The sequence below is a fragment of the Ochlerotatus camptorhynchus genome, unplaced genomic scaffold (assembly GCF_037179485.1).
Source record: "Ochlerotatus camptorhynchus isolate MF236.1 unplaced genomic scaffold, CSIRO-AGI_Acam_v1.1 ptg000330l, whole genome shotgun sequence".
NCBI classification, from domain to species: domain Eukaryota; kingdom Metazoa; phylum Arthropoda; class Insecta; order Diptera; family Culicidae; genus Ochlerotatus; species Ochlerotatus camptorhynchus.
In genome coordinates, this window is record NW_027040818.1 from 7,761,611 (window position 1) to 7,783,865 (window position 22,255).

General features: G+C 39.7%; 2 protein-coding genes across 3 annotated transcripts in view; both read right to left on the reverse strand.

Annotated features, from left to right (window-relative positions):
* LOC135708503 (uncharacterized) overlaps positions 1–13,427 on the reverse strand; it is a 46,482-nt gene extending 33,055 nt beyond the window's left edge. The window contains exon 1 of the mRNA XM_065230621.1: positions 13,366–13,427. The gene's annotated coding sequence lies outside the window, so the exon portion shown is untranslated. The remainder of the gene's footprint in view (positions 1–13,365) is intronic.
* Positions 1–22,255, reverse strand: part of SCaMC (Short Calcium-binding Mitochondrial Carrier) — a 107,907-nt gene that overhangs the window by 63,155 nt on the left and 22,497 nt on the right. The window contains exons 2-3 of one of the 2 annotated variants that reach the window (XM_065230489.1): positions 10,400–10,614; positions 10,218–10,329 (exon numbers count right to left, since the gene is read on the reverse strand). In XM_065230489.1, the coding sequence (XP_065086561.1) occupies positions 10,218–10,329; positions 10,400–10,614 (327 nt within the window). Of the gene's footprint in view, positions 1–10,217; positions 10,330–10,399; positions 10,642–22,255 lie in introns of both variants that reach the window. The other variant, XM_065230488.1, reaches the window with a different exon arrangement.

The window sequence follows — 22,255 nt, forward strand, 5'->3', positions numbered from 1 at the left end:
TGTCTAGATTAAATATTGTCATATTTGAGGTTTGAGGAGGTCGACTTCGCAGAGGAATAACTGATCAGTTTTTACTTCATCCTCGGAATGTAATCATTAAAATCAACTGTCCCGATAAATTATCACCTCGCTAAGGCCAGATGTCCACCCCAGAATCAATGATTCACAGTCACATGATGTTTATATATTGCACACCACCTACGCTCCCGGTTAGAGTGTGAATGTTTCAAACCAACTGAATTTCTTTCGTTCTTTTTTTTTCAAAAACATCCTACTCGCAATCTCCCATCATCACCGGACGCTCGCAGTGGAAAATTTCCATTTCATGAATGAACGGACCGAAAATCGACAACGTAAATGGACAAAAATAGCGCCGCTCGGAAAGTTCCAAAAGCAGCTACATTCTAGCCAGACAATCTTCATTGAAACTTTCAAAACAAGACAAAACAAAACAAAAATAGAGGCAAAAGATTGAAACTAACGAATTCTAACAGATACAGTATCAACAACGCTTGGGTTGACAGCCAGCAGAGCAGAGTTTTATCTGAGATCAATCTAAAAATAGCATTTCATCCTGGGACAGTGAGGCGGAGGTCGTCCGTTTCGAACAAAAGATATTCACGTTTCTAGTGTTCGCGGCACGATTCTCCGAGACAAATAGACGAAACGTTCATTATGAGTTCATGGCAATAAAATTTCTGTCACCAGGCAAGGGTTGTAACCAGTTGGAAACTAGTTTCAATCTTTGGAACCGTCAATTACTTCGTACTAAATGGCTCAATTTCGCTCGTCAGGAACACAACAAATAGTCGCTCTAGCAATGATCCAGAATGCGAATCCAAAGTTCGCATCCGAGTGCACTTTCAATTGACGACAATCAGCATCAATGCACCGTGTGTAAGTCAACAGAGCCAAGTAGGAATTTTCCACGACAGAAACTGGATCCAACCGGACGAATTTCATCCGCCGGCAGTTTACATATCATTATGGCTTATTACCGACCGAGGAGAAGAGTTCAGCAGTCCGGTTTCTGGAGCGCTCTTATCAAACCGGTGTCAAGGATCCATAGTCAAGCCGAAAAAAAAATACCCGTCATTATCGCAGCATTCCTATAATTGGACCAAAGCTCGTCTGCTTTGACCTTCCCGATTAAGCGGTCAGCCCTGTAATTCGTTGACGCGGATACTCTGTGGTCGGCGCTTTTCAAAACACGAAATGAAAAAAATAACAGCGACCGAGACTTGTTTGTATTTGTTAATTATTCACGAAAAGGCCAACGGACCAATCAACGATCGCCTCGAGACAAGCGAGCCTCCAAGCGCGTGTACATGCCACGCTATGAAACACCGTCTGCGACGTAGTACATAACGTTACAGCTGTTGCTCGGACGGATCTCCGTGTACATATGAAAGCAATTTGACGGTCACTAAACTGGTGATAGGGTTTGTGAAATATCAATATATAATATAAGTACAATTCAAACACTAGTAACTAAGCTCTAGATTTACAAAAAAGAATCAAATGTAACCTAAATTTGTTGGAAACGATAATGTAAGCCAACCCTATTACCGTAATGCCGCAAAACAAAGCCAAGCCAAGTAGTGAACTGAACTGAAATGTTATTGAGCAAATTGTAAACGACAAAACAACACTTTGTTGCTAGTAGCGCTTGAGCATTGCATTGCCATCGCGACTACTGTTGACTGCTGACGACTACACAACAGCTAAATACAAACACAAAATTGCACTTTAGACACGAAGCGATAACTAATAGTTGGTTGTAACCAAGCAAACTACATATGTACAGCCATTGATAAATAACAACAGCAGCGAACGACGATTTCAATGAAGCACAATTGGCACAAGCCAATTTTGATTAGACTCGCGGATGGAATGTGCTGCCACCACGATTTGGGCAGAGTTCACATTCCGTCCCTTGACCTCGATCTTTGTTTATTTTTTTCCGCCCGCCTGTTCTAATCGCTTGGCAGCGTGACTCGCGGCGCCTCCTGTGATATATACCTACCTAGGATAAACAAATAACCGGATAGGAGCAGGGTACCCCGTCAGGCTTGCTTTCAGCATCGGTTCCGGAGGGTGTGTGTTATGATTATACGTACTGAGCTTTGAACTTTGCACACAAGTCAAGATTAAACGAGATAGTGCATGTAAACAAGTAGGAGGTGGACAAACCGGTCACTAAACAGCTGATGTAGTTGAGAAAGATGGTTCAATACGAATTCCTAGTGGAAATTTTTGGCCCGTTCGAAAACTACGTCGTTTAAACTTTCCGCGCTGACATAGAATTAGGAAATAAAGGGATGAACGGTCGATGTAAACAATGTTTAGAATTAATTAACGTATGGCGCCAATAATATGATAACTGGAGGTATTATGATAATCGCAACAAACAGCTTATCGTAGAACTTTCCTATGCTTTGTTTTTTTATTTGGGATTTGTAATATTTAACAATAGGATAATTATAACCAGGAAACACTGATCTGTCAACAGTCAACAGAAATGGAAAACAAAAAACTTATTAGAAGGCTACTGAGAACTGGAAAATTTGCTCTCTAATCAAAATAAAAACATTCCATCCGAAAACAGGATTCCTTAAATTACCACTTCACATTGCAGCTCAAATCTGTTACCTTAAGGTTGACGTAGCGCTGAAGTATTATATAAAGAACTGGGTCGAAACAAGGCAAAGTGCCACAATTCTGCGAGTTCGAAATATTACAATTTTATCTATTTTTCCTAAGTGCATAATACCTACATTCGTCTACAATCCAATTCAAATTATAATTATTTTAAAAATTTTCGAAACTGCGCGGAATTAGGCCTTAGGTGCACATCATGATGTCACTTTACGGTACAATCATAATAAATCACGAAAAAGTTCAAAAAGTAAGAATTAGAAGTGTCGCTAGATTGTCGGTCATTCCAGACGATAGCGGCACAAAGAGATAGTGTGATGTAGTAAAAGTAACAACGCACAACGGAATCAATCCTAAGCAGAATACTGCGTAATGTGTAGTGCGTTGAATCTATTTTCAAAACTATGCGTGCGTTATACTTTATAAATACATATTTCGATGATTAACAGTTTGATCACAGCAACTAAAACTCCAAAGATAAACATTATAGCGTTGATCACCATCAACAGGATTAACCTATATTATGCCGCTGACGGTTTGCATATATTTGCATAATTATGATAATTCGCATGTTATTTCAAGATTGTCACAATTGTTTGCCAATGGAAATATTTTCCTAACGTAGTAGAAGTCTAAGCAAGGCAGCATTGCTGCCTATTCCGACACTACTGAAATGTATTCAATGTATTTTATGCATTAAAACCTATCGATCAAATTTCAAAACAATTAATTTTCTACAGAATGTTCATAAGAGCCTACGAAAATATCGAAGAAACTAACTGTATGATCATGTATTGCATGTGTTCAGATGAATACTCCCTGTCCGGGGGCCGCCATATTGGATTGTTATCCGCCATATTTGATTCCAAAATGGCGGCGGATGTCAATTTTCCACTTCACCTCAGCTCATTCCGCAGATACCCATATTGCATGTGTTTGAATGCATATTAACTGTCCGGGGCCGCGTATTGGAATTTGATCCGCCATCTTGGATGCCAAAATGGCGACGGATGTCAATTTTCCACTTCCACTTATCGAGCCCATTTCGCAGATACCCATATTGCATAGGCTTAGATGAATATTCCCTGTCCGGGGGCCGCCATATCAGATTTTGGTCCACCATATTGTATTCTAAAAATGGCGGCAGATGTCCATTTTCCACTTCCACTCATCGAGCCCATTCCGTAGATACCCATATTGCATGTGTTTAGATGAATATTCCTTGTCCAGGGGCCACCATAATGGATTTTGTTCTGCCATCTTGGATTCCAAAATGGCGGCGGATGTCAATTTTGCACTTTCAATTATCGAGCCCATTCTGTAGATACACATATTGCATGGGTTTAAATGCATATTCCTAGTCTGAGGGCCGCCATATTGGATTCCAAAATGGCGGAGGATGTCAATTTTCCACTTCCCTTAATCGAGCCCATTCCGTAGATACCCATATTGCATGGGTTTAAATGCATATGCCTAGTCTGAGGGCCGCCATATTGGGTTTTGGTCCACCATATTTTATTCCAAAATGGCGGCGGATGTCAATTTTCCACTTCCCCTAATCGAGGCCATTCCGTAGATACCCATATTGCATAGGTTTAGATGAATATTCCCTGTCCGGGGGCCGCCATATTGTATTGTATAGATTTTGATCCACCATATTGTATTCTAAAAATGGCGGCAGATGACCATTTTCCACTTCCACTCATCGAGCCCATTCCGTAGATACCCATATTGCATGTGTTTAGATGAATATTCCTTGTCCAGGGGCCACCATAATGGATTTTGTTCTGCCATCTTGGATTCCAAAATGGCGGTGGATGTCAATTTTGCACTTCCAATTATCGAGCCCATTTCGCAGATACCCATATTGCATGGGTTTAGATGGAATATTCTCTGTCCGGGGGCCGCCATATTGGATTTTTATCCGCCATATTTGATTCCAAAATGGCGGAGGATGTCAATTTTCCATTTCCCCTAATCGAGCTCATTCCGTAGATACCCATATTGCATGGGTTTAAATGCATATTCCTAGTTCGGGGGCCGCCATATTGGACTTTGGCCTACCATATTGGATTCCAAAATGGCGGCGGATATCAATTTTTCACTTCCACTCATCGAGCCCATTCCGTAGATACCCATATTGCATGGGTTTAGATGCATATTCCCTGTCCAGGAGCCGCCATATTGGATTTATGGGAGCCATCTTGGGTTGAAATCCACCATTTTAACTTGGATTTCGGAATGCCCCAAACTCTAGAATTTCACATATCTTCTAATCCAATGGTTTTCGATGATTTTGATCTTGGTTGATATTGATGCTGGTTAATTTTGAGAATCGAAAATCATGGCTGATATTGGTCGGAAATCACGTGTGATTTTCGTGGTGATGATGGCTTGTGCTATTGGTGCCTGTGATTTTAGGTGATCTTGATCTTGAAAGATTGCTGATTTTGATTTTCTGATCTTGATTGCAGCCAACACTGGTATGATGAATACACTGCGTTTCCAATGTTTCACATAGGAGAACTCGGCGGTCATCGTTTATTGAAATGCAGGACTGTTACAAGATTTTCTAAATTTGATCCACGAAATCCGCGACTTCAAATACTAATCCGCGACAAAAAAAAACTGTTTTCATTGCCTAAAAATAGCATTTGTATACTACTACATGGCATTTCAAGCTTATTGCTTATAGCATATTACAGGGTGGCCAGTGAATTTTTATTTTGAAATTCCTGGTTTTTTCCCGGTTCAAATCTTTAAAAAAATCCCGGTTGTTAATATTCAACAAAACAAAAACGAAATTGACCTGGACCCTACCTATCGACCCATCAACTCATGAACCGGGGACCAACGGCTTTACTTTCCATCCGAAGGAAGGCGTGATCAGAGATGTTATGCCTCAGAACATCCCGGCGGCGCCGACTGGGATTCAACCCAGGCCTGCTGGGGTGAGAGGTAATCACGCTTACCACTACACCACCGGCGCCGTTAAGGAATTTACTGAAAGGATAAAAAATGTGATTTAAGAAGATTCCCAAGATTCTGGGGCTTTAAAATTTGAGTAGTGTTTGAAACTAGAACTTTTTTTTTCAAAATTTGTGATGCAAGATTTGGAGTAAAAATAATTAAAATGTGAGATTTTGAAAAAAATTCAAGATCACAGATTTGAAAAAAAAATATACTTTTGAGTCGTGTCATAATTGTCACGCTCTGAGACTTGGAAGCATTTTAAGAGTTATAACAATTTACCTAAAAATCTATAGAATCTAGCGGACAAACCCTGGAATTATTAGTAAAATTTAAAAGAATTCAAAGTGTTGATTTCAAACAAATATTGAGAAGGATTCCCACACAGTTTTCGAAGGAGAAGTTCTGAGCAGATTTCCAGAATTATTCTGACATGAAAACCCTAGACATTGTTAGATGAGGTTGGAAGGATTTCTGTGGAGAAGAATGCAAGTTCTAAATTAAATTGTTAGGTAATTTTAGAAGATTTAAAAACGAGTCGTGAAAAACAAAACTTTGCGGAAAATATCTACTTGATTCTGAGAAGATTTGTATGGGTATCGAGAGGAAAATGACAGATGAATTTTAAGAAGAATTCCAAGAGAATTATGATCAGAATTCAACAATAAACAGAGTTCTTAGAATGTTCTGGCAGTAATTTCAACCCTAAAACGAAAGATTCATCACAGAATTTCAACAAAATTGATTGCAACAAATTTGCTGATATTTAGAAAGAAATTCTTTAAAATACTCCAAGGGGTTTCTAAAAAAAAATTTGAAAGATTTCTGCTGTTTTTAATAGAGTTAAAAGAAATTTTTGAAAAGTATTTCAAAAAAATCAAAGTCTCCAGATAGGTTCAAGGGAATTCTAAAAAGGATTCCAATTAAATTGCAATTGCAAGGAAATTCCAAAAAGAATTCAAAAGGTAATTAATACGCAGAGTGTTTTCTGGTTTATTTCTGAACAATTTCAAAATAATTCAGAGACGAATTCCAAATTAATTCTGGAATTCATCATGAGAATTTTGATGATCATGCACTTTACATCTGAAATTGAGACGACAAAAATCAATTTGTAGCGTTGAAAGACGAGTGGTCAACACACAGACCCCATAATCTCAACGTCCATGGTTCGGTTCCAGTCTGCTTCGTTTTATTTAACGGCGCCGGTGGTGTAGTGGTAAGCGTGATTACCTCTCACCCCAGCAGGCCTGGGTTCAATCCCAGTCGGCGCCGCCGGGATGTTCTGAGGCATAACATCTCTGATCACGCCTTCCTTCGGATGGGAAGTAAAGCCGTTGGTCCCCGGTTCATGAGTTGATGAGTCGATAGGTAGGGTCCAGGTGTGGGAGCTGCCTTCCTGGCATGTTGGTAGCATTGGTGCTCAGCACGGAAAACAAGATCGACGGAAAAAAACAAACCAAAGGAAAAAAAAAAACTAATTTGCAATATTTCTGCGTGATTAAATTCTAAAAACAATAAGACGGAAAACAAATAGAGCAAGACATTCATTTGGTAAAGGATCACTCTGTTTTTATCGCTTATTCTGAAATTCTGGTGAAAAAATTTGTTCCTATGGTATGGAAAAAATTATTTTTCTCGGTTCTCTCACCGAATTCCCAGGTTTTTCCCGGTTTTCCAGGTTACTTTTCAAATTCCCGGATATTTCCCGGTATTACCGGTTTGCTGGTCACCCTGATATTAGAATTTTGCTTGCTCTCAACTTAGTGTTCTTTGAAGTACTTTCACATTTTAATTGAGGGCTATGCCTGTACCATCCTATGCCCAAGGAAGTGGAGAAATTTTTCAACCCGAAAAATGAATAGACCGGACGGGAATCGAACTCAGTCGCCTCCAGTATGGACTTGGTTGTTGCGCCTTTACCGATTGAGCGCAATCAATTTGATATGCTCACGGATGATGAGAATGATCCATCATCCAGACAGGTCCCCATATTGTGATAACCACAACAGTGTCAGACGCTAGCAGCAGCGATGACCTTTACCAAAGGAATTTCGAGGGATATTTCGATAACGAAATTCGAGGGATAAATAAACGCCATGCTGGGATTTTCATCGGACTCATCGACAGGCATCATAAACAATCAGATAATTTCTTACTAATTTCACCTATATTTTACTTATATTCGAATTAACCATCTTAAGTTACAGCTATCTATGAATCGACACAAACCCCCACCCTTGTCTCTTCCCTTATGGCAGCTAATTCACTAATGTTGAGATGGGATCTTGCCAATACGATACCCTATCGGTGATGTCAATGTGGCTCGCCCTGTTTCACATTCGTGGATTACATAGAACTTATTTAGCATCGGAGACCTGGCCCTGGACCCCCTTCTATACTACACAATCACAATCACTATATTAAGCAAAAATATTAAGCTCTACAGTTATCTCTTCCATGAATGCTGATACATTCCGGGTAGCCAGTTTCAAATCTGCATAATAATATATTTGTGATTTATCTACGGAGTAGGATCGGTAGTTAAAATGTCACATCTGTTGATCTACTTCAAACTGTTTTTCATTAGCTTTTAATATCCATTCATGTAGTTTTGTGACGTATTGCAACATCTTTTTTAACTCTACATCTACTTGTTTGCTCAAAATCGTTTGCAAAATGCTTGCAAAGTTTTACTATTTTTATACGTTCAAATGATGAAGCACTTTGATATTTTCTATATATTATGTTTACCTTGCATGCAACATTGTTTGCGACCTAGCGAGCTTGCTTGCTTTCCGCGAGAAGCTCGAGAGATGTCGTTACTGAGGTCCTATTTTTTAGGTGCAATGTTTTCAAGAAAACTTATTCAAAGGTTTACGTCTGTTTGTCTGTGGATCAAAGTTATGGCGACACAACTTTTCCTATCAACCTAATGATATTTAGAAGAAGAAAATCGAACAAAACAACATTTGCATGCATACACCAAAAATGCACACACATTTACACTCCACTGAACTACTTTTCGCTCTACTGACTAAAACTACTTCTCCACACGAAAATAGCTACTCTAAACTTCTAGAACTCAACTCATCTCATTCAAACTAGATAGTTATATCCTTCATTGTGAGTAGAACTAGCCGCTAATATCACACAACATATAAACTATAAAAGAGGGGGGGGGGGAGGATTACGCCGTCCAATCAGAGAGAGTGAGTTACAGTAGTCCTACGGTAGAAGTAGAGGGTTTTATAGCGAGTTGTAAGGTGCAATTACCTAGGAATAATGAGGTACACAATTTCACCCACCCCCCGAACTGTGAATCCAATTATGATATTATAGCCAGATATTATAATTTTAGTAGGGAGGAGGAATACAATCAGATCAGTGTGTGGTTTCCGTCTACTAACAGCTCTTGTGGCGAATGATCCGGTACAGGATAAATCCAAATTGCACGGTATAGGATTTAAAAAAAAAACATAATTTCAATGATGCGGTAGTAGAGAGGATGAGGATGAAACAAGCAAACCAATCGATGATGTACTGAGGCGGAGGAGACGACAGGTGGAACTAATGCTAAGGTTAAGGTGTGTGGATGAAAAGGCAGTTGAATTTTGAACATTTGATGGCCGAAAGGTTTTTTTTAATTTCCCAAAAGAGTATCGTGATTGCGATCACGACAATCTTCTTGGTCAGTGATAATTTTGAATCCTGCCAAAGTTTTTTTTTCTGATATGAAACTGATGGTAGGGTGAAGGTGGTGCGTTTTGCGTTAAATTTAAAGAATCACAACAAAAGCCATCTAGCAGAGCGGTCAGGGATCTGCGTTTTTGCAACTAACTCGTTTCCGCAAGCAATCGGAACTTGCACAAACCCAGGAGACGAACTTAAATAAAACGATTATCTTATACTTCTCTTCATTAGCGCACCACGACACAAGAAGGTTGGGAAATTTTGAAAATACAAAGCCTTTTTTTCCACTGTACCTTACCATCCACCAGCAGATGGGAATTGTTGCATTTGTGTACACCGGCAATGGCAGAGGAACCCGAGCGGCCAGAGTTCAGCAGGCTCGGGTTCAGAATCAGATCAGTGACATGTTCGATTGCTTGCTCGAGATCGATCAGACTGAGCAGGGAAAGATCGGGATTTTCGTCGGGCGTTGTCGTTCCCAGGATCAGGTCATCCGTCGTCGTCGTCGACGACTGCGGCGGCGGCGGCGACGGGTTGTTAGTAGTGGTGGGAATGGTGTTAGTGAAAGGATTAGTACCGGTACCTAGATCACCACGAATGTTGTCGCGATTCAGATTATTGTTTCGGCGGAATGCCCCCGAAAGTGGTGGGAGCTCAGTGGAAGGTAAGGGATTCGTTGGCATTTTCCGACCGATCAACGCCAGATACGGTTCATTGTATCTCAGATTCTTCACAGAGTTTCCCAGCAAGATTTGAGCGATTTGGTTTGTTTGATTTGAGAGTAGGAGAAACGAAAAAGAGAAAGTAGAGAACACAAGTTAAGGGGGTTTCAATCACTTGGATGGCCCGAGGCGATTCGAAAGGATCGGTTGAAGTAGAAAATTGGATGTACTTACGGTTGAATGCCTCCAGTACTTGACGAGTTCGTGAAGGTCCGAAGATGGCGCCAACAGGAGAAAATCTCGCCACTCGTCGTAGCTAATGTTGAGACTACCGTCGGTGTCCATCCTAAAATAAAAGGGGTACACGCATTTTAGAAATGATCTTCAACTAAATTTTCTATTCCACGTCACATCACCTCTTAAGTAGCTTCGCCGCCTCGCTGTTATCTATTTCGACGCCCAGCTCCTTGAAGGCCATGATCAGCTCGTCCAGATCGACCTTGCCGTCCTTGTTTCTGTCCAGGTGCGTAAACTGTAGCCGTAGATTTTTTTCGTGCTCCCGCACGTAATGAATAAACTCGGCCAGGCCGACATCTCCGCTTTGCGTTTGATCCGATTGCTTAAGAAATCGCTGAAAAAATAACGAATGTCCGTATTCCTGTTGTTGTTGTTGTTGTAGTAGTTGTTGTTGTTGTTGTTGTCGTTGTGGCCACGTTGGTTGGAGGTGATGATGATGTTGATGTTCATGCCATGCATTCAGTAATGACCCAATCACAGAAAGTGTGCCCCCGATGAGTGTATGGTTACAGAGCACACATGTTAGCAGAGTGGGGTGAGCACGTGTAAGTGTACAGTTGGTGGGCGTGATTGTTATGGTTATGGCAAAACAAAATGGAAAAGAATAAAACAAACGTAAAATCGTAAATATTAGCGAAATGTAATTATAATAGTAGTAAAATCAGTTTAAAAATTCAAATGGTATATTTATAAAAACGATCAGATCATCTCAATGTGGCTAAAATAAAAATTCGTACGATGTGATGAATACGACCATCTGACTGGTAATTTCGGTGCTGCCACCTATGTGTGGATCACATTGCTTACAAGTCGGAATTATACCGATTGCTTGCGTACAATCCTCCGCACAAGATTATTCGCTCGAAATGCTATAGGTCAAGGTCCAGTCCGGGATTGTCTGGAATAGCCATGGCTAAAGGGTGATACGGTCAAAATTTGGTCAATATCAACTTGACGTATTTCTTTCAATTTTGCATTTAAAAAACCTGAACACCCCTCATTTTGAAGGTGTGTGTGTGTAGAATGTTGCTCCTATTTTGATTTTGGAATTCACTCTTCAGTTGTCAAAATGCCGTCCAAGCAAGAAGAGCAGCGTATCAAAATTTTGCTCGCGCATCGCGAAAATTCGAGCTACTCGCACGCAAAGTTGGCAAAATCGCTAAAAGTTGCCAAATCAACCGTTACAAATGTAATTAAAATGTTTGGAGAACGTTTGTCGACAGCCAGGAAGTCTGGATCGGGGGGAAATCGAAAACCGGAAGCCGCTGAGACGACAAAGAGAGTTGCCGGTAGTTTCAAGCAAAACCCTAACCTCTCTCTCCGAGATGCCGCAAATAAGCTGGGTGTATCGTCTACAACCGTGCATCGAGCCAAAAAACGAGCCGGACTATCGACTTACAAGAAGGTAGTGACTCCAAATCGCGATGATAAACAAAATACGACGGCCAAAGCGCGATCCCGGAGGCTGTACACGACGATGCTGACGAAGTTTGACTGCGTGGTAATGGACGACGAAACCTACGTCAAAGCCGACTACAAGCAGCTTCCGGGACAGGAGTTTTATACGGCAAAAGGAAGGGGAAAGGTAGCAGATGTTTTCAAGCACATGAAACTGTCAAAGTTCGCAAAGAAATATCTGGTTTGGCAAGCCATCTGTACCTGTGGCTTGAAAAGCAGCATTTTCATAGCTTCCGGGACTGTCAACCAAGAAATTTACGTGAAAGAGTGTTTGAATAAACGTCTGCTGCCTTTCCTGAAGAAACACGGTTGTTCCGTACTGTTTTGGCCGGATTTGGCATCTTGCCATTACGGTAAAAAGGCCATGAAGTGGTACGCCGCCAACAACGTGCAGGTGGTTCCCAAGGACAAGAACCCTCCCAACACGCCAGAGCTCCGCCCAATTGAGAAATACTGGGCTATTGTCAAACGGAACCTAAAGAAGACCAGAAAAACTGCTAAGGGCGAGCAGCAGTTCAAGGCAAACTGGCTTTCTGCGGCGAAGAAGGTGGACAAGGTGGCTGTACAAAATCTGATGGCAGGGGTCAAGCGTAAGGCCCGGCAATTCGGATTTGGAAAAGCGGAAGCCTAACTGAATATTTTTCCTGAATTTTATACTAATTGAACTTGAAAAAGAAATTTAATTTGATTTTTTAAATAAACGATTTCACCGATTTACACGCGTTTTCCCTTGACCAAATTTTGACCGTATCACCCTTTATTTGCAGGTTTGCATATTTATTGTATTTCGACACTAAATTTATAAGCAATTCTTATACTCATCAATTGCACTTAAAATTGTCAAGTATACGCACTACTAACCCATGGCCATAAGGCACACCAAGTAAACAAGAGCAATTTGCACAGCATAGCCTCGAGGAACAATCTTGCTGGTGTTAATGAAAACCAAATTTATTGAGCGGGGAGAGCTGCATTTGCTCCGCCTCCCACAAACAGTTATTTGAACATGCATTTTGCATCCATCGCATGGAGCACATGTTAATAGAAGCAAGAAAAAAAAATCTCATCCAAATCTGAAAAGATACGCAATCAGTTCGGACGATCGAAGCTCAAGGTGAAGAAAGAACAACCGAAACTCGATAAGACACGGTCGTCGTTGGCACGACAGTGAAGAAAAAAGTTGTTTACACCAATCTGATTGATGTGTGGATCTACCAAACTACCTCGAAACTCACCACGCTGAGATGTGGTTCGAATAAAGATTTTTTGTGTGTCAAATGAAACACTTGGTTTGAAATTCTTTAGTTGATGTTGGCATCGAATCTAAATAAAGAAGCAAGCATTTATGCATCCACCGTGAGTTGAGTGTTGACTGTTTAAAAGTTCCGAAATTTTAAATATTGCATAAACCCAATAACTCAAACAATGACACACCAAACGAATGTTTAATGTGTTAGATTTATTCAATGAGTATCTCATAAACAATCTAAAAATTGTTTATAATCCATGCTAAACTTTAACTGAAATGGTTATGTAACTTTACATGAACGTTTGTGTGATAAAGTTTTAACCATATGTATTATGGTTCTTTGGAAGAGAACCTTACAAATAATGGGTTGTTAAGAACCATTACCTTTCAAAATAGTTGTTTTCTCCATACATTTTCGGAGAGAGACTATGCTAGAACCTTTTTACTTTTGATGGTTTGACAACTTTAATGATAATGGTAATGGTAGCCAGTAAGGTCCATTAATGGTTTTGTATTATCGGTCAACTTTACGTGGAATATATCGCGAATCAGGTAATCAGTAATTTACAGGCCACCAATTCGCGATATATCACACAAAAAGTTGATGGATGTTACAAAACCATCTATGAATCCTACCGACTACCATAACCATTGCCATTAGTGTTCTAAAATCATAAATAAAATGGTTCCAATATAATTCATTTCCCAAAAATGTATGGAGAAAACAAGAATTTGGAATGGTAATGGTTCTTAACAACCCATTATTTTTAAGGTTCACTTCCAAAAAAACCTTAATACATAAGGTTAAAACTGTATCACACAAACGTTCATGTAAAGTTCCATAACCATTTCAGTTAAAGTTTAGCAGGGATTATAAACAATTTTTAACCATTTTCGGTAAGGTCAAGTGCAATCCGCTTTCAAGATAATTTTGAGGAATTTTAGATTTCATGTACAGCCTGAGATAGTTTTGACTAGAATTTCAAGAAAACTATGGATTGAATTCAAAGTAAATTTTAATGAAAACTCATAGGAATTTCTAAGGAGCAGAACTCCTGTGACCTTCAGAGGAAAATTCCAACGGATTCTGAAGATAATTTCATGAAGTTTATGCTAGAAAACGCATCCGGAGTATAAGTCCTTGGACAATTTTGGAGAATACTTAGGGGGAGGGGGATGGGATGCTAAAAGGAGGATTACAATTAAATCTGAGAATAACTCCAGGAGATCTTCAAAGGAATTCGGAAAACAATTTCACGAGAATTGACCAAACAAATTATGAGGACACAGGGGAAATGTCTCTAATGTTGGCCTATGGATCTAATATTGGGCCCATCGCTAAAAATCTGCTATTTATCAATTTTATCAACGCGTCATTGGGACCGTACTAATGGATATTTTTGGTCGACATTGAAAATTTAGTCGATTGCTGAATTTATGTATGGGCCCAATTTAGGGGCATTTAGGCCGACATTGCATCCATTTCCTCTATCTAAGAAATTTATGAGGAGAAAATGCAAATGAATTCTCAGGAGACTTTCCATTTAAGTAGCATTCAAAAAAAATCTTAAAATGAATTCAATTAAAATTCTGAGAATCTTTCCAAAGGGGTTCTTGCTGAGGAGAATTTCAAGGTAATTCCGAGGAAAATTCAAAGAAATTTGAATTCGGAGGATAGTTCCAACGAAATTTTGAGGAATATTTCAATGGAATTACGAACAGTAATCTAAGTATATTCTGGTGATATTTTTTTAAAACATTCAGATAAGCGTTCCAAGTGAATTTCTAGAATAATAGGTGAAATTTTCTAAATAGCGACCAAAAATATCCATTAGTACAGTCCCAATGGCGCGTTCATCTAGATAAAATTGATAAATAGCAGATTTTCAGCGATGGGCCCAATATTAGATTCATAGGCCAACATTAGAGCCATTTCCCCTAGATAGTTAGTTTCCTTTATTGACGAGGCTTTCAGCCTTTGGCTGCTTCGCCACTGGAAAAGAGCTGTTGGGAAGCCAGAAGGATTCCCCATTAGTTACAGAGTAAACGGAAACGAAGTTTGGTATTAAGAGATCGCAGAAGATACAGAGTAGGGGAAATGGCTCTAATGTTGGCCTATGGATCTAAGATTGGGCCCATCGCTAAAAATCTGCTATTTATCAATTGTATCTAGATGAACGCGTCATTGGGACGGTACTAATGGATATTTTTGGTTGCTATTGAAAATTTAGTCGATTGCTGTATGGGCCCAAATTAGGGACACTTAGGCTGACATTACATACATTTCCCGTGGTTTCAACGGAATTGTTTTTTTCTCAGAGTTTCTTCATGCTGTCGATTGTCTGAAGGGTAAAGTAAAGTCGGTTCCGTTATAGTTGCGTTGGTCCTCATTTCCGGTCATACGGTGGTTTCTCTAGTTCCGTATCGTATTCCATGGATAGGCGGTACCCAACAAACATGGGATGCGGAAAAAGAGCCTATTCAGGCAAAAATATGCTTCTTCAGCTAAAAAATAGCTTATTCCGCCCTTAATCAGCACTAATTGTTTGTTGGGTAGTCGTTGTCTAAGTTGGAGGTTGTGATTCTGACCTTGGCACTACGATAATCGGGGTTTAAACTTGGTAGTAGAGTTCGGCTTCGTAAAGAAAACCAGTGAGGGCCGCTATCCTGGTGGGGTCGTTGGAGAGGGCGTTGTTTTCTGATATTGCATAGAAGTCACGTGGGCCCGGATGTTGCGGGCAGCAGCAAAACCAGGCATACCAAAAGTACCGCCTCATGACAGTATTCCAACGGCTGTCGCTTTCTTTTTCCTACGACAGCCTTGAGATTGAGTTATAAGCGACAGCCCACAGTGAGGCTTTTATACGACATGCAACGTTGCCGTCTTGTGCTGTTCACGACAGCTTGTTCTTAGTCATGTATTTTGTTCGTTCGGCTATGACAGCCTCGGATGGTCATTCGTAACTTTCCTCGTACATACAACAAGCAGTCCGTCAAACTGCCGATTCGTTGCTGCTGTCTTTGAAATTTTGTTTGTATGTCGTAAAACTGCTACTACACTACCAGTGTGGCGCCGGAGCTCGTTCGGTTGCTATCACGTTCGTGCTGCCCATTGCAGAATTTTCATCCGATATTTTTTTTTAAACGCACTGTCTCCGGCGAAAAATATAAGCCTACCCGACACCAACTTGACTTCTACCAAACCCCAACCCGATGTTGGGCCGACATTGACCTGACATAAACACAGAATTGCCCCGACATCGACCCGACATTTGGACGACGTCGACCATAAAATGACCTTACATTGATCCGACATCGGGCCGACATATCTGTTCGGGATCATTCTTCTGGGTTTCTTCCATACTCCACTGCCGTATATCAATTGTATATAACGTCTCGTGACAGCCTTTTCGTGACAGCCACTTGGGTAAGCTGAGGGATGTCGTCGGTTTGTGAAGGCTGTTATGACGACAGAAACATTGAGAACCTGGTCATAAAGAAATGCATAAATACAGCCCATTCGGTTCACTACGTTCCAAGCACGATGATTTTAGCAAAGCGGGTATAGATGCGACTGTTCTAATACAGCTTTCATTCGTTCATGCGTGTGCTGTTACCAATACACTTCGAATTCAGATCTGAACGTACGGTAGCAAGCGGTAGTAAAGCACACAAAGCAACAGTCAATTCAGGTATAAACCAACTGTCGCGAGGAGGCTGTACTTTTTGGAAGCCTGAGCAAAACACGTGTTCCACTGAGTGGGGAACCTGACAGGTTTCACAGATTGATTCTAGAATAACTCCATGAGAGTTTCGGGAGAATACAAAGCGAATGCTGAGGAACACACCAAGTGAATTTTCATGAGAAATCTTCGTTGAATATGGAATGGACTATTCTGACGTCTTCAGACCTGCTTGAAAGTTCCCAAAATTTTTCTGAAGATAATGAAACTGGCTTGAAGTTCTTTTGTAGTTTGAGAAACTAACCTAATTCTCATCAAATTTGTAAACTTTCCTGAACTTTTTCGCTTTTTTTAAAGTTTCCACAATTTTCTTACCAATCATGGATCTTCAATAAAATTTTCACAGTTCGCTGAAGTTCTCGAAACTTTTTTTAAATTCATGTGATTTATCTAATGTTAACGGAACTGCTCTTAGATTTTCTGTTCTTTCTCTATAGTTTTTGCTGTTCGCATGAAGATTGTTGTACTGCCCTGAACTTAATTGAGCTGTCTTAAAAATTAAGCGTTCGAGAGCTTCTGAACTTGTCTTTAACATAAATTAAGCTCCTAAAATTTTCTTGGAATCAACACGAAATAGTTAGTATAGTTCTATGATTTGAACTGAAGTTCTCATGATTTGGAACAGGGTTGTTAATCGATAACTCGATAACGTCTTTTCGTTAGCGTCCGCAATGGGAAATGCGCGTATCAGGCGTTAACGAAAAGACGTTATTTGGAACTTCCCTAATTCATAACTTTTTAAATAGTTTAGACTGCACAAAAAATTTCTGAATTTCCTCTAGACTGCATTATATTTCTCAGTTTTTTTCATAATAATTTGACTGAAATTTATTGAATTGCATTGAAGTTTCCACAATTTTCCATAAGTTTTATAAACTATATAAAAGCTCACGGAACTTTACTTTAAATCACTAATTTTTAATCTCTACCGAGGGGGCAGCAGAATCACAAAATTACCTTGCGTACGGGGGGTACTCATTAGATGAAAGGGTCCGTGAAAGAGGACACTAAAATAGAAAGTTTTTCTTCCGACAGTTTCATCTTAGTATTCTTCTTTGAGTTTACTGCGCTTACCCTAAGTTGTCTAAAATTGTTTAATGTTTCGGCATATTATCTGATACATATTCATAATTCCCTGATGATTCTGAAGTTTTCAGATCAATCATCAATTGTTGGAATATCCCATAATTCCACGGAACTTCTTGTATCTTGTAATCGTTCTGAAATTATCTGGTCGTCTTCGAAGTACTGGGAACTTCGCTGCATATCATGAAACTATCTTAAAATATCTCAATTTCTTAGAAGTTCTCTAGAATATGTTGAAGATATCGGTGCTTGCTAAAAGTTCCCATATGTTTATTATTATTGGAGCTTCGTTAACGTTCTCTAATCAACTGCAAAGCTAAATTTTTGCAATGTTTTGAAGTCCTTGAAATTTCCATGACATCACACCCTTAAAATACTCTCACATTTTCCGGCTGTTCATATAATTTTAATTGTGTTCCAAAAATGTTTTCGGAGTTTCGCTGAAGTTTCCGGAAATTTCCAGAGTTTCTCTAAGTTTCTCAAAGGTTTCTGCAATTTCCTTGAAATTATTTCAACTGCCCTTTGATTCTCTGATCTTGTTTGATGAGGCGTCGCCCTAACCTCAATCTACCTGTTCAATAACTCTCAAAACTAAAACGAATAAAAAAATATTGCTTCTAATGAATACAAATCAGTGTAATTAGAAGACCCTGTGCCATTTAAAACTGATTTAGATGTAAGGTGAGGAGTTGCGAAAACGATTCAGTAGAGAAACAACATTCACTGCCGGAGGCTAGCAGGGCTCTAGCAGGATGCTCCTTCCCGTTGTCATCGGTAGCAAGGAGTAGACTTTTTCGTCAGCGTCCAGCGGAAGCGCAGCTGGCATGCTCATCGAGGGTTGCTGATGCAGAAACTGATGTTTGTTTGGTAGATTGTTGGCTTGAATTCTCCTTCGGTTGAGGCGAGTCGATCACTTTCGAGCTAATTGCAGCGGAAGCTTGGCAAAGCTGAGTGTGATGCAGACTCCTTTTTGACGGAGGGAAATTCGAACAGCGAGTTGACGTATGACTGCTTTAGGCGTACAGGGTTCTGTTAGTAGTCCAATAGCAGATTCCAGGCGACCTGGTAATTGGCGATGGTTTTCACGAGCTTCAAAGCATCCCTAGAGAGCGACGAGCGAAGATAATAAAATTCCTGAATGTTCGACAGTTCATGCGACGAGTGGACCAACGAAACGAAGAGGTCGTGAAAGTTCAACCATTGGTCGAGATTTCCGGCGAAAACTGGCAGTTTTATGTCGGGCAACCTTACATGCGACGACAGAGGACTTTGCGTAGGTAACAAAGAAGACGAAGAAGTGCGTGGCGACGTAGGTTCAATTTTACTGACGGCGAGCAGGAATTCTTTCACAATGAAGTAGGACGTCTCGAATTCGATACGTTCCTTTAAGTGAGTCTCGATGGCCGCTTCAGCCAGGTATTTTCGAATTCGGCTTGCATGGCGTTGAAATCATTCCAGATGGCCACAATGTGCTTCAACCGGACGACAACCTCGCGAGAACCAGTTTCCTCGTGGTATGCATCGACGAAGGCCTTGAGGTTAGGTTAGGAGGCTTTTTTGCCTCGTCTTCAGCGATTTTATTCGCCGATCGTTGGACATCGTGCAAGTAACGAGTCGAATGGGTGCGCAGGATCTGGAAACCACAGACCACGCAGATCAAAAGAGTTGATTTAAGGAGATTGGAAAGCTAATTACCTTATCTAAGGCAAAGCTATGCCTTGAATATTTCAAGAGCAAATTTTCATTATGTCGTAAGTAACATTCGCACCAATCCGAGAAAAATAAAGTTTTGTTTTGATGACCGAAAAGTTATTCCTATTTCCAAGTAAACACATATAATCTCATAGTGATAGCAATGTTTAACATATTTAGCAGGGTTTTAATCATACAAATGCAAATCGCTAGCTTTCATGCTAAAAAATACTGGTTTTTGAGTCAAAAGTTATTATACGTCGTTTGGTGGCCCCTATTGTTACTTAAGTCAAAGTGTATTTACCAGGATATTCGGGAGAATTATCAATTACGTCTCCTTACGTCCAGCCCATTCATCATTTTAGGACTACCGAAATCATCTTAGCAACAAACAGTTCGATTTATTCACTTTAATAATGAGAAAGCGAAACGACGAACGTACACTTTTCACGGGTTTCTCAGCGCTGTTACTTAAGTCAAACGGCATCTCCATAGAAATTGGGTGACTTAAGTAACATCGAAAACTATTTTGATTGGAAGGTGATTACGTCAAAAAGCAATTTGACTGGCAAATAAATTTAAAAATGGGATTTGATCCTATATTCGGACAGTATATAGTGTAATAGCAGGAGAATCGATTGACACTGATAGCTCGACTTTGTTTACCTTTGTTACATTCGACGTAATGAAAATTTGCTCTTGATTTATCCAATCGTTGCTAGGAGTACAAGAACCTAGATGTGCAGGTAACCTCAACCTGGCCGGGCACCTGGTAAATACCTCCAGTGAAAATTCAGTTTTTATTAAATGCCAAATTCTCTACCACTACTTTTCTCTTTTATAAAATTCTTCACTCCTCACTGTTCTATTTACATTTTACATCGTTGACGTTTCAGGAAGCAAGAGAGCACACCAACGACGAATCGAGTTCTTTTTCCACCATGTTGCTATTTCCGAAGGGCCGTTAACGTCATCCTTCAACGGTTGTCGGAGTCGGTCGACCTATCGATGTTCGAGGGGATCAGCGATGTCCACGTTGCAGGTTGACTTGTAGGTGGCTCTGCGATGATCTTTCGTGACGAAGAATAATGATGCCCGAAGAACCCTAAATAACGTTTCTTAAGTTGTTGAACAGTCCCTGTAGCCCCTTCAACTCTATTGAAGATCTCGGTTTTGCTCTGAATTAAATGGAATTCTCGTAAACACCTTTAAACTTCCCTGAAATTCTTGGAACTTCTGTGAAATTCCTGACATATTTCTAAGGTTTCCATTAATTCTCTGAAGGTCTCTGTACTTCCCTGAAATTCTCGGAACATCTTAAGATTACCGATTTTTTTTAACATATCATAGAACTATCCTGATTTTTTTTCTGAAATCACGGCATTTTATGATTAATTTATAATTAATTTGCCAAATTCCAGTTCCAACTACGAATTTAAGAATCAGCTGAGCGATATATTGCCGTCGCTTTTTTGGTAATTTGAATTGTCTGCTCACTCCCTTCCTAAAGGGCCTCCCTTAGCTCAGTCGGTAAAGGCGCAGCTACAAAGCAAGACCATGCTGGAGGTGGCTGGGTTCGATTCCCGGTCCGGTCTAGGAATTTTTCGGGCAGGAAAATCTCTCGACTTACCTGGGCATAGAAGTATGATTGGACTTGCCGCACAATTATACCAATGCAAAAATTGTACCAGGCATGGAAAGCTCTCAATTAATAACTGTGGAAGTGCATCAAGACCACTAAGTTGAGAGCACACAATAAGCTAATATGCGATAAGCAATAAGCTTGAAATGCGAAAAAGAAGAAAACCATCTTAAAATTTACCATAATTTTCCTCAAGTTCCCTGTAGTGCTGAATTTCTCTTGACACCGGTGAAGTTCTCTGAAATTCTAGGAACTTCCTAAAAGCTCCTGGTGTTTTTTGGAAGCTAATAGAACCGCTTTGAGGTTCTTAAGGGGAAGCTCACCGGCCCAAAAATAAAAAATATTTTCGGCACGTTTTTATTTTTCTAAAAATATTGGGAAAAATTATCAAAAATCCAAGAAAATCAGTTTCTTCCTTAGATTTTTGTCAAAAATTACATGCAAAAAAAATTTTTCTATCCCATCATGAAAAAAAATTGGACTCTCAGAAAAAACGAAAAGTTGATGTTTTGTGGTTTTTTGACTCCAACTTTATGCCATAATGATTATAAAACATGTTTTTGCACGTGAATTTTCTTTAAAAAATTAGAAAAAATGTGATTTTTTTAGATTTTTGATACTGTTTTTTCAATATTTTTAGAAAAATCAAAACGTAATTATTTTTTTCGAAGCGGTGAACTTCCCCTTAAAGCTTCCAGTAAGTGTTGTATATTTTCAGGATGTTATCTTTCCGCAGTTTGTTAATGAAGCTTTATCAAAATTTACAGCATTTCCTTGCATTCCTCAGAACTTCTGTAAAATTCCTACAATTGTAGTGAATTTAATAGGACTTCAGTGAAGGTCTCTAGCCTTTCATTTAATGTTTTCTTTAATTCTGGCACTTTGAAAATTTGTCCATGGGATACGACACTTCAAGGCATTGAATATTTTGATGTCTTAGACTTACTAAAATTAAGTAAGTGTTCTTCAACATTTAATGGATTTGACTGAAAAGCTGTTTCTTTAAAACTGATAAGATCTGGAAAACCCTGGAACACTCAGGGAATTTTATTTAGCCAAATGAGTAGGGCGATAGAGAAAGACGATTAAACGTCAATATGCTGTA